The 11,522-nt window shown below is 62.6% G+C and overlaps 1 protein-coding gene across 1 annotated transcript in view; it reads left to right on the forward strand.

Moving 5' to 3' along the window:
• The window catches only part of PTPRS (protein tyrosine phosphatase receptor type S), a 95,386-nt gene extending 87,714 nt beyond the window's left edge, over positions 1 to 7,672 (forward strand). The window contains exons 28-38 of the mRNA XM_072721701.1: positions 57 to 180; positions 701 to 876; positions 1,621 to 1,740; positions 2,992 to 3,146; positions 3,223 to 3,508; positions 3,663 to 3,841; positions 4,498 to 4,624; positions 4,698 to 4,823; positions 6,326 to 6,480; positions 6,640 to 6,775; positions 7,107 to 7,672. Coding sequence (XP_072577802.1) covers positions 57 to 180; positions 701 to 876; positions 1,621 to 1,740; positions 2,992 to 3,146; positions 3,223 to 3,508; positions 3,663 to 3,841; positions 4,498 to 4,624; positions 4,698 to 4,823; positions 6,326 to 6,480; positions 6,640 to 6,775; positions 7,107 to 7,175 — 1,653 coding nt within the window. The 3' untranslated portion in view covers positions 7,176 to 7,672. The remainder of the gene's footprint in view (positions 1 to 56; positions 181 to 700; positions 877 to 1,620; positions 1,741 to 2,991; positions 3,147 to 3,222; positions 3,509 to 3,662; positions 3,842 to 4,497; positions 4,625 to 4,697; positions 4,824 to 6,325; positions 6,481 to 6,639; positions 6,776 to 7,106) is intronic.
• Positions 7,673 to 11,522: the final 3,850 nt, after the last annotated feature.

Genomic DNA, 11,522 nt, shown 5'->3' on the forward strand with positions numbered 1-11,522 from the left:
CCCGCCACAGCCCCCCGGCGCCCCCCCTGAAGCCTCCGCCTCACCTGCCCCTGCAGTCCATCGATCCGGGCCAGCAGTTCACGTGGGAGCATTCCAACCTGGAGGTGAACAAGCCCAAGAACCGCTACGCCAACGTCATCGCATATGACCACTCCCGCGTCATCCTCCAGCCCATCGAAGGTAGCGGCTCGGGCCCTCCCTGCCTCCCAGTGCCAGAGAGCGTGCACAGACCCCGTGCGGACGAGCTGGGGCACAGATGGGGAGACACTGAGGCCCGGTGCTGGCCACAGGCCTGGCCCAGCTCCAGCCCGGAGCGACTGGGAATTTCAGGACGTGTAGTTAACTGATGGCTGCTGTCCATAACGTGGTTCCGTCTATCCCTCGACGTCAGTGGCTCTCAGTGCCCAGAGAACGTTCGGCGATGTCTGGGGACATTTATGTGCTCACATTCTGGGGGCGAGGGAACTAGTGGCACCTAGAGTTTGGAGGCCAGAGACGCCTGCAATGCATGGGATGTCTGGCCCTGGGGACAGTGGTGCTGAGGTGGAGAGACCGCAGAATTCAGGCCCCGTGGTTCCCTTCAGGGGGCAGCTTGGGGCAGTCCAGGAGGCCTTCCAGGACACGGTGGGCCAGATAGAACTGGTGTGGAAGACAGCAGCACCGACCCAGCCCTGATTTCTGGCTTCTTCCCTGGCTGTAGGCATCGTGGGCAGCGATTACATCAACGCCAACTACGTGGACGGCTACCGGCGGCAGAATGCCTACATCGCCACGCAGGGGCCGCTGCCGGAGACCTTCGGCGACTTCTGGAGAATGGTGTGGGAGCAGCGGTCGGCTACCATCGTCATGATGACGCGGCTGGAGGAGAAATCACGGGTTGGCCCCGACCCTGCATGCAGCCCCTGCGCCCCCCAGCCCCTGCACCCCCCTGCCCCTGCCCCGGCCCTAGCAGCCCCTGCCCCTGCAGCCCCCACACCCCTTTGCCCTGACCCCAGTAGCCCCCGCACCCCCCAGCCCCTGCCCCTGTCCTTGCCCCAGCCCCTGCCCCGGCCCCAGCAGCCCTGCACCCCCCCACCCTGGCCCCTGCCCCAGCAGCCCCACACCTCCCTGCCCCTGCCCCTGTCCCAGCAGCCCCCATGTCCACCAGCCCGCCCTGGCCCCTGGCTCTGCCTCTGCAGCCCCTGAGCCCTCCGCCCCCCAGCCCCTGTCCCTGCCCCTGCCCCAGCAGCCCCTGATCCCCCCTGCCCCTGCCCCAGTAGCCCCTACACCCCCCTGTCCCTGCCCAGCAGCCCCCATGTCCACCAGCCCGCCCTGGCCCCTGGCCCTGCCCTAGCAGCCCCCACACCTCCCCAGCCAGCCCCAGCCCTGGCTCCAGCAGCCCCTGCACCCCCCTGCCCCTACCCCAACCCCAGCCCCTGCCCCAGCAGCCCCTGCGCCCCCCAGCCCCTTTCCCTGCCCCAGCAGCCCCCACATCCCCAAACCCTAACCCCAGCCCCTGCCCCAGCCCCAGTAGCCCCCATGCCCCCCCCGATCCTGGCCCCAGCCCCCATCCCTGCCCCTGCCCCAGCAGCCCCTGCGTCCCCCGGCCCCTGCTCACCTCCATTCTCTCGCCTCCTGCAGATCAAGTGCGATCAGTACTGGCCCAACAGGGGCATGGAAAGCTATGGCTTCATCCAGGTCACGCTGCTGGACACCATCGAGCTGGCCACGTTCTGTGTCCGGACGTTCTCTTTGCACAAGGTGGGGCCCGGGCGGGGGACGGGTTGGTGATGAGGGCGGAAGAGGAAGAAGGAAGGCCAGCTGCCCGCCCAGGAGCCCCCCGTCAGGCAGAGGAGCATGTCGGCCCGGGCTGACCGGCCTGGGGCAGCGAGGCCCAGAGAGGGCACCGCTCGTGTCCGGCCACAGCAGGAGGACAAAACCAGCCCAGGCCCGTGACGGGTGGGAGGCAGAGCTGGAGAGTCCCTGCCAGCCTGGGCAGTCGGGCCTGGGCAGAGCGAATCTTTAGACACGTATTTAATGGGCGGCTGCTGTCAGCTCCGTCTTCTGTGTCGCCAGTTCGTAGCTGGGGCAGTTTGGCGTCCGGAGGACGTGTTTTCATTGCTGTGCTGGGGAGGGCGGGTGCTGCCGGCATCGCGGCGTTCCCCAGACTCCAGCCGGGTCCTCTGTCGACACGGAGCACCCACTGTGTGTCAGGCCCTGACTAGGGCACAGAGACGCAGCAAGGACCAAGGCAGACAAAGTATCTTGCCCTTTTGGAGCATAGTCTAGCAGAAAAGCGTTGACAGTAAATACGTAAAATGATGCATCTTAACGTGCAGAATGAGAAAAATAAAGCGTGTGTCAGGGAACCCGGAGATGGTGAGAAAGGGAGCCAAGAGATCTGGGAAAACAGCGTTGTTGGTAGAGGCTGAGCCTGTGCAAAGGTCCTGGGGCAGGACCATGCCTGGCATGATGGAGACACAATGGGGAGGCCGATGTTAGGTTGTAGCAGAGTGAGGGAGGCCGAGAGGTCAGGGCCTCGGGGAGGACTTGGACTTTTACCCTAAGGCGGGTGGGAGCCCTGGAGGGTGGGCGGCAGACCTGACTCAGGTGTTCACCCGGGCCCTCTGGTGGCTGCTATGAGGGGGGGCAGTGCAGAGTGTTGGGGCGAGGGTGGGAGCAGTGGCCCCAGCACGGAGGGGACTGGACCCCAGGTGGCCGCCACGGAGGGGGTGAGAAGTGGGCGGGTTTGGGGTAGATGGAGGCAGAGCCGGCGGGATTGGGAGGGGCAGCGAGTCTAGGGTGACTCCTGAGTTCCGGCCGGAGCCCCCAGAAGGATGGAGCCCCCACCAGCTGCGATGGGGGCAGATTTGGGGAGCAAGTCGGGGCATGGTATTGGCCACACTGTGACACACCCGTGAGTCCCCAGTGGGGGCCCCCGGGCGTGCACTTGGCCGCCTCCCTACGCACACGGGGGGCCGCTGTGACAGGCTGCGTCCCTGTGGCCCCCAGAATGGCTCGAGCGAGAAGCGTGAGGTCCGCCAGTTCCAGTTCACGGCGTGGCCGGACCACGGGGTGCCCGAGTACCCAACGCCCTTCCTGGCTTTCCTGCGGAGGGTGAAGACCTGCAACCCACCAGACGCAGGCCCCGTCGTCGTGCACTGCAGGTAGCACCCAGGCCGTCTCCCCCGCCCACCCCGGGCGCTGAGTGGGGGGCCCTGACCCGCGTGCCTGTGCCCACAGCGCCGGCGTGGGCCGCACCGGCTGCTTCATCGTCATCGATGCCATGCTGGAGCGGATCAAGCCGGAGAAGACCGTGGACGTGTACGGCCACGTGACGCTCATGCGGTCCCAGCGCAACTACATGGTGCAGACGGAGGACCAGTACAGCTTCATCCACGAGGCCCTGCTGGAGGCCGTGGGCTGCGGCAACACGGAGGTGCCCGCCCGCAGCCTCTACGCCTACATCCAGAAGCTGGCCCAGGTGGAGCCCGGCGAGCACGTCACCGGCATGGAGCTTGAGTTCAAGGTTGGTCGGGTTCGGGGTCCGGAGGTCAGGGCTGCCCCAGCGACGGCCGGGAAGGTGCTGCGCCCCCGTCCACACTCCACGTCCACGTGCCGGCTGGGAGAGCACCTGGCAGGAGGCTGTCCTGCTGGTGACCCCCACGCCCCTCGTCCCACAGCGCCTGGCCAACTCCAAAGCCCACACATCCCGCTTCATCAGTGCCAATCTGCCTTGTAACAAGTTCAAGAACCGCCTGGTGAACATCATGCCCTACGAGAGCACACGGGTCTGTCTGCAGCCCATCCGCGGGGTGGAGGGCTCCGACTACATCAACGCCAGCTTCATCGATGGCTACAGGTGCCTTGCCTTTGCCCTGTCCCGAGGGGTCTCCGGCCTCCCATGGGAGACAGAGCTGGGCGCGCTCCCCGCCTCGTGCGGTCACCCCTAAGATGGAGGGAATTGGCTGTGCATTTAAGTGATGGCTGCTGTCTGCATCGTGGTTCCATCTGTCCTTATGCGTCAGCTTCTCAGTCTGGGCGGTTCCACCACCCAAGGAAAACCGGGCGGCGTCTGGTGACATATTTGTCACAGTGGGAGCCAGGGAGGGCAGCTGTTCCTGGCATCGGGCAGGTGGAGGCCCGAGGTGCTACCCAGCACCCCACAGTGCCCATCACGGGCCGGTCCAGCCCCCAGTGTTGGTGTCGAGGTTGAGAAGCCCCAGCCCAGGGAGGGCGTTGGGCACAGAAGGCCCCGCCTGTGTTGAGGCTGGGGGTGACCGAGGGCTTCATGGGTACAGACACCTGCAAGGAGGGGAGGCAGGCGAGGTCAGCGGCCGTCCTGCAGCCTCCTGGGGGCGCTGGAACTTCTCCCAAGGCCCATGGCTTCTCACCTGTGCAAGACGGGGTTATGGGGAGGCTCGGGGAGATGCGGAGGGGCCGGTGTGCTGGGCCGCGAGCCTGAGGAGGCAGCGGAGGCCCAGCTGTGGCCCCGGCCTCACACGCCCCCCACCGCAGGCAGCAGAAGGCCTACATCGCGACGCAGGGGCCGCTGGCGGAGACCACGGAGGACTTCTGGCGCATGCTTTGGGAGAACAACTCTACCATCGTGGTGATGCTGACCAAGCTGCGCGAGATGGGCCGGGTGAGCGTGGGCCCCGGGGCGGGGAGGGGCGGGCCTCAGGCCGGGCTGACCGCAGCCACCGTCTCCTCCGCAGGAAAAGTGTCACCAGTACTGGCCGGCCGAGCGCTCCGCCCGCTACCAGTACTTCGTAGTGGATCCGATGGCGGAATACAACATGCCTCAGTATATCCTGCGGGAGTTCAAGGTCACAGACGCCCGGGTGAGTGTGCGGAGGGATCGCCGGGAGATGTGGGACCGCCGGGCCCTGCTGCATGGCACCTCGTGACGGCAGGGGCTTCCCTAGTTGGGGGCAGAAGCCAAGGTCCGGGGGTAGGAATGAGCGGTGAGGGCTGGGAGGAAGAAGAGGGTAGTGTCTGCTTGGCCTGTCAGTCCTCCCACCATGTGGTGAGAGAGCACATTGGTCCCACCTTGTCCCCCTGTACCCTGTGCTCCAGGGACAGAGGCCCAAGGGGATCGTGCAACAGGGAGTGAGTGGCGTGTTCCCCACAGACCGTGTGGCAGCGCTGAAAGCAGGACGGGGGAGGCAGGACGGGGGTGCAGGAGTTGGGCCGTGGTGGTCAGCGGGCACTGGTGGTAGCGCCGGGGTGGGAAGTGTGGGTGGAGGGTAGTGGTGGTGGTGGGTGAGGGGTTTGTTGGTAGCCAATGGACAGTGGCAGGTGGCCCCGGGTTGGGGGGATCACTCAGTGGTGAAAGAGAGGGCGTTGGAGGATGCAGGGGTGGGACAATGGGCAGTCACGGTGACGCCAGCGGATGGTGAGCAGCGTGGGTGGTCGTGGCACTTGGGTGGTGAGAGACGGTGCTGTTGGATTGATGGGACGGGGGGGCTGGAGAATCAGGCGGTGCTGTCGCACGTGGCGGAGGGGACACGCGTGGATGGTGGGGGGTCGGGGGAGGCAGGCAGGGTTGGGGCGGCGACACCAGGACAGGCAGAGGAGGAGGATGCTGAGAAGGGCAGGTGTGTGGCCCGGGGCGGGTGGAGACGATCACGGGAAATGACTGAGTAGCAAAGATGAGCTCCCATTGACCAGGGCTACTCGCTCCGTCGGGAGGGAGGGGGGATGGAGGGCATGGGGGGGTGGTTATCCCTGGGGGCACCACCGGGGGAGAGACAAGGCGATTGGGAACAGGTGCGTGAAGAGGTCAGTGGAAGACAGCGCCCTCACCTGGCGGGGTGAGCACTCACTAGTGAGGAGTCCCGGACTTGGGGCCATTGGGTCCCCCTGGTCGGAGCCCACGGAGGGTGATGGCGTTGGGTGGCGCTGCCAAGATGGGGACGGTGGGTGGTGGTGGCCAGGAATTATGAGTTACCCACAGTGGGCAGCGGGGAGGAGACGGGACAGGGTGTCGGGTGACAGTAACAGTGGACAGTGGTGCTCTGTTGGGCAAAGGGCGGAAGGTGGTGGAATGGCTGGTGCTGCTGCCGTAGGAGGAGGGAGGAGGAAGGGGAGGAAGGGGGAGGCGGGACTAGGAAGGGCAGGTGTTGGGTGCACGGCGGGGATGGCGGCCGGCGGCGGTGTTGGATGTCACTTAGGTGGCGGCCGATGGTTCTGGAGATGCCAATGGGGCGGGGGCATGTAAGGTGATGTCACTGGATGAGGAGGTGGGCTGAGCCCGGGGCTGAGGGTGGCGATGGCGGGAGGTTGGCCCAAGCGGGCGACCAGCCCCGAGCTCAGTGGTCCCGCCGGCCTCTCCCCGTTCCAGGATGGCCAGTCCCGGACGGTCCGGCAGTTCCAGTTCACGGACTGGCCGGAGCAGGGTGTGCCAAAGTCGGGGGAGGGCTTCATTGACTTCATCGGCCAAGTGCACAAGACCAAGGAACAGTTCGGCCAGGACGGCCCCATCTCTGTCCACTGCAGGTGAGTGGCCTCTCAAGCCTGTTGTCCAGCTGGGGAAACTGAGGCCTAGTGAGGCTTCACGCAGGCTCTCAGGTTGGGGTTCTCTCTGTCCCTGATGTATCGGGCGGTCAAGTGGGGTTCCCTGAACCCACCCCCGAACGCCTGTGCTCGCCCCAACAGCGCCGGCGTGGGCAGGACGGGCGTCTTCATCACGCTCAGCATCGTGCTGGAGCGCATGCGGTACGAGGGCGTGGTGGACATCTTCCAGACGGTGAAGATGCTGCGGACCCAGAGGCCAGCCATGGTGCAGACGGAGGTGAGCGCGTGAGATGGGCGCGGTCCACCTGGACTCGGGGTGGGCAGAGAGGCGCCCGGAGATCCAGAAGCCCCCACCCCGGCTCCCCGCATGGGACTTGGCCGCGATCACGTGCTGGGCATCCCAAGTGTCCTCGAGGCCATCCCGTCCCAGGGCCCTGCCACGGGTGGTGGGCGGGGAGGGGGGCTTCCAGGCCGGCGGAGGGGAGGGCGTCCTGGGGCCAGGGCCCGGCCCGTGGGGGTGTGGCCCCTGCAGGAGCTGAGGGCGATGGGGACCCCAGGGGTCGCCGGGCCGCGGAGGCCCTGACAGCCCCGCTCCCGCCGTCCCGCAGGACGAGTACCAGTTCTGCTACCAGGCCGCGCTGGAGTACCTCGGGAGCTTTGACCACTATGCAACCTAAAGCCATGGTCGCCGCTGGCCAGACTCCACCGGCCCCGGATGCCTCTGCCCCTGCCGGGCTGGGCCCTGGAAGCCTGGCCCCCCGGCGGCCAGGGCGGGAGGCGGCAGCGGCCACGTTTCTGCACGGTCTCCAGGGACGCCGCGGCCCCGAGCCCCCCGCGCGGCGCCCAGCAGCCCCCCGGCACCGGCCGCCGCCTTCCGATACTTGGCACATTCCTCATTTCCTTCCGATTCCAAACGAGAGACTCTGGGGTGGGGGGGTGGGGGGCAGCGAGCAAACAGGGGTTCTCCCCGTAACCCGAGGAGGCCGGGGCCGTGCGCTTGAGCCCCCCCCGGTCCTCTCCGGGGTGGGGGGAGCCCTCTCCGCCTGCAGCCTTGGGGGCGCCGGGCCCCGGGGGGGGACGGGGTTGCGAAATTCAGCTTTTCTTTTTAGACTCTGTGTAACTGTATCCAGTGACATTTCTTTTTTTAAATAGTGTATTTTTTTTCATTTTTTTTTTAAGAAGAAACAAACAGAAAAGGAAAAAAAAAAAAAAAAGACTTCGCCAGTCAACAAATTTAAAAAGAACTTTGCTTATTCCTGTTCCGTTCACAGACAGTCTATTTTTTCACCGTAGAGAACGCTCTTGTGCGGCGGCTGTGCTGGCAGGTGCGCGGGCGTGCGACCCGCCCCCCGGGGCCGCCTGAGCCCCCCCCATCTCCTGCCCCCCGAGGAGGACGATTGAACAAAGTAGAACGCCCTTGTGCACCTGAACTCTTCCCCCTTTTTTTTTTTTTTGCATTTTTCTTTTTTTTTTTCTTTTTTAATTCTGAAACATATCAAGGACCAGTGGGGGGGGGGGCGCAGCGGCGAGTGGGGGGCTCCGGCCCACCAGCGTCAGGTTTAAAATCCCATGGGGTGGGTGCTGCCGCCGAGGCGATGGCAGTGACCCCCGCCCCCAGCCCCGCCGCCACCGCGGCGCTCCCCCCTATCTCCTGCGCCCCCGAGGAGGAGGATCAAACAAGACAGGAGGTCCCACTTCTTCTGGGAGAGAGAGGCCATGTTCTGCCCGGATCAGGGACCCTTTCCCCCCCGGGACCATGGGGCAGTTTGGGGGCAGAAGCAGAAGGATGGGATCCCCCACCCCCAGACCCCCGAGCAAGTGAGTTTTTCCTCTTTGTACAAGAGCGGATCTGCCGATGCTTTCAACACTGTTTATTCAAACGGAAGCAGCCGGGTGGCTTTCCCACCTCTGCGTATGTAGATATATCGACTTTGTATTAAAGGAAGATCGTCTGACCCCGGCCGGTGGTGGAGTGTTTGTCGTGCCTCCGTCCGTCCCGCCCCGTCCCTGGGACAGGAGGGCGCCCGGAGAGCTGGTGTGTTCTCATCCCGTCGCGTAAGCGGTCCGGTAAGGAAGGTGGCCCAGAGACGTGGTGGGTGCCCGAGATCGCACAGCACCTCGGGGCCGTCGTGGGCGCGGAGCCCAGATCCGAAGCTCCCACATCCTGCAGGGGGGCTGCCTCACTTTCTTGGTCATAAGAGTGACCCCGCGGGGCATCGGCGGTGGCCCAGTCTACAGATAAGGAAGCCAGGGCTCATAGAGGGGCAGACGCCACCCCACAGTCGCAGGGTGTATGGGAGTGGAGCTGGGGATCACGCTCGGGCCAGTCTCCTCCCTGGCCACCGTGTAGTGCGCCGTGCTGCCTTCCCCAGAGGGTCAGCGCTGGAGCCGGTGACCTGCCCGCGCCGTGGGCCACCCCAGGAGTGGGTCCACACGCCAAGCCCGGCAGGCGCTGGGGCGTCCTCGTCGGAGTCTGCTCCTCCCCGGGCACGGGGGCTGGGTGTGGGTTGAGCATCCCTCCCAGGGTCACGCGCAAGCTCCAGAGGCAAGAACGGGCGGTCTTGGCGAGGGCAGAGGCCCAGCCTAGGCGGGTGGGGCCACCCACTTGAGAAGCCATCAGATCCAGGAGTCCGTGGATATAAAACATGGGACCGGTACCACGAATCAGCTTAGGCCCATAGATTGATCAGGTCCCACGTCCCCCACCTGCAGAATTCTCGCACACACATAAGAACACTCAACACAGGTGAGCTGTCGCGGTCTCCACAAGTCCCAAGAAACAAATACTGGGGAAGAGAACCAGACCTTGGCCCCCAGGAGTGGATTCTGTGATAAAGCCAGGAAGGGCCTCTGGTGGGAAATTTTTTTTTTTTTCCTGGTGGGAAATTTTTAAAGCATGTTTCTAAACAAGGCACAGGTTAAAGAAGGAGCCACATACAAATCACGGAGCCATTGAAACGGAGCCCATCAGTGAGCGCGTCGCACGGTGAGAAGGGGGTACCCAGCGGAACGTGCGCAGCCTCGGACGCACTGGAAACGAGTGAGCTCCAGGAAGAAACGGACCAAGCTTTGCATTCAGATAACGAGAACAGACCAGAATAAGTCGAAATAAGATAAAAGTTGGATTGGATTTAACTGGGGATGGTTTTGAGGTTATTCTTTTGTGTTAACGAAATGAAAAACTTTTTGAAAACACCGGAAGTAGATAAGCCATAGGTTAAGTGCAATCAAGAAAAGGGGCGCCTGTGGGGGGTGGGGCTCAGTCGGTGAAGCCTCTGCCTTCTGCTCAGGTCATCGTCCTGGGGCCTGGGATCGAGTCCCACATCGAGGAGTCTGCTAACCCCCTCTCCTCCAGGCCTGTGCTCTCTCTCGCTGTCTTTCTCTCAAATAAATAAGTAAAATCTTTAAGGGCACCTGGGTGGCTCAGTGGTTAAGCGTCTGCCTTTGGCTCAGGGCATGACCCCAGGGTCCTGGGATCGAGTGAGTCCCACATCAGGCTCCTTGCATGGAGCCCGCTTCTCCCTCTGCCTCTGTCTCTGCCTCTCTCTCTGTGTCTCATGAATAAATGATATCTTTTTAAAAAAACTTAAAAAGAAGCATGTGGGACCACAGTGAGCAGCTCCTGAGTTCTGATGACAAGTAGGGGGGTTGGGATCCTCTTAGATTATGGGACAAAAGGGACAAAACAGATTCTACCCCAAGCCTGGTCTTCCCCGAGTCATCCAGGACTTGATCAAGAGAGAACCTGGAGAACCTCTCTGCCCCGAGAACCAGCCCTCAAAGCCCCTCTAAGGGAGCATCTCCTCTTCCCCTTCTTCAGTCTCCTGAGCCACTGAGACCGAAGTATCTAAATAGGGCCTACCTTCCACTCCCTACTGGAAACCGGACAAGGGGGTGGAGATCTTCAGGGAAAGTGAACGTGTGTGGCCCTCTGCTCTGGGGTTTAGCCCTTGAGATGCTCATGCCGATGGCTGGTGGTGGGCGACGGCAGGTAGGGATGGATGTGAAGACCTCTTGGAAACTGAGGATCCCAAGGAATTGCCTCAACCCACGGATATGACCGCTGAGACAGCATCTCCAGTCGCCTCGGCCCTGCCACAGGACATACCGTCACATCCATCCCCATTCATGGAGTAGCTGCTGTATGATCGGCGCCTGCGGTCTCATGTAATCCTTACAGCAATGCTTCGGTGGGCAGATAAGGAGACGGAGGCCCAGACGAGTCCGGTGCCTCACCCAGGATCACCCAGGACAGTATGCGGTGGAGCCTGGACAGGGAGCCACCGTGCAGGTATTCCAGACACCTGTGTCCCACCTGCCTGAGGCCAGCCTCACCCACGCGTGGCAGCGCCAAGCTAGAAGGGACAAAGCCTGGAGCACAGCCCATCACCAAGGACTTGTCAGGGGGCCAAAGCGCCCCGATGCTCTGGGGGGTGCCATACACACACTGTCCTCAACAACATCATATTAAAATGTCTAAGGGAAAAACGCCCCTGAGAAGAAATGGATCAAACCACAGCAGAGCAGGAGACTGCATCTAACTCAGGATGCAAAGACCAAGCTGACCAAACAATCGGGATCTTGAGATGATTAATGCCGTTGCAAATGCATCAAGTCAACATGTACGGACTTCGTACCCAACAAACAAGGTACATTCTGTCCAAACGCTTGGAACCATCAGAAAACCAGACCATGTGTTAGGCCATAAAGCTGAGCCCAACATTCAGACTCCACTCAGCAGCCCCAGTGCAATAATATTCTACATCAGTGTTGCCCATCTACCTCGAGTCCACGGAGTCGAAAGGGTTTAAATAGGAGTGAAAGATAAATCATATTTACCAAGTAAAGTCCAAGATATTTAGGGCTGGAGGACGAGACCATTGCAAATGAAAACCAGAAATGTGCTCAGAGGTCAATTTCAAATCTTAAATGCATTTATGGGGGAGGGAGATCACCGAATGTAAATGAAATAAGCGGCCAAAGAGGGACTCAGAGGCAAACATGTAGCCTTTATATAAATTTCT

The sequence above is a fragment of the Vulpes vulpes genome, chromosome 9 (assembly GCF_048418805.1).
Source record: "Vulpes vulpes isolate BD-2025 chromosome 9, VulVul3, whole genome shotgun sequence".
Classification (NCBI taxonomy): domain Eukaryota; kingdom Metazoa; phylum Chordata; class Mammalia; order Carnivora; family Canidae; genus Vulpes; species Vulpes vulpes.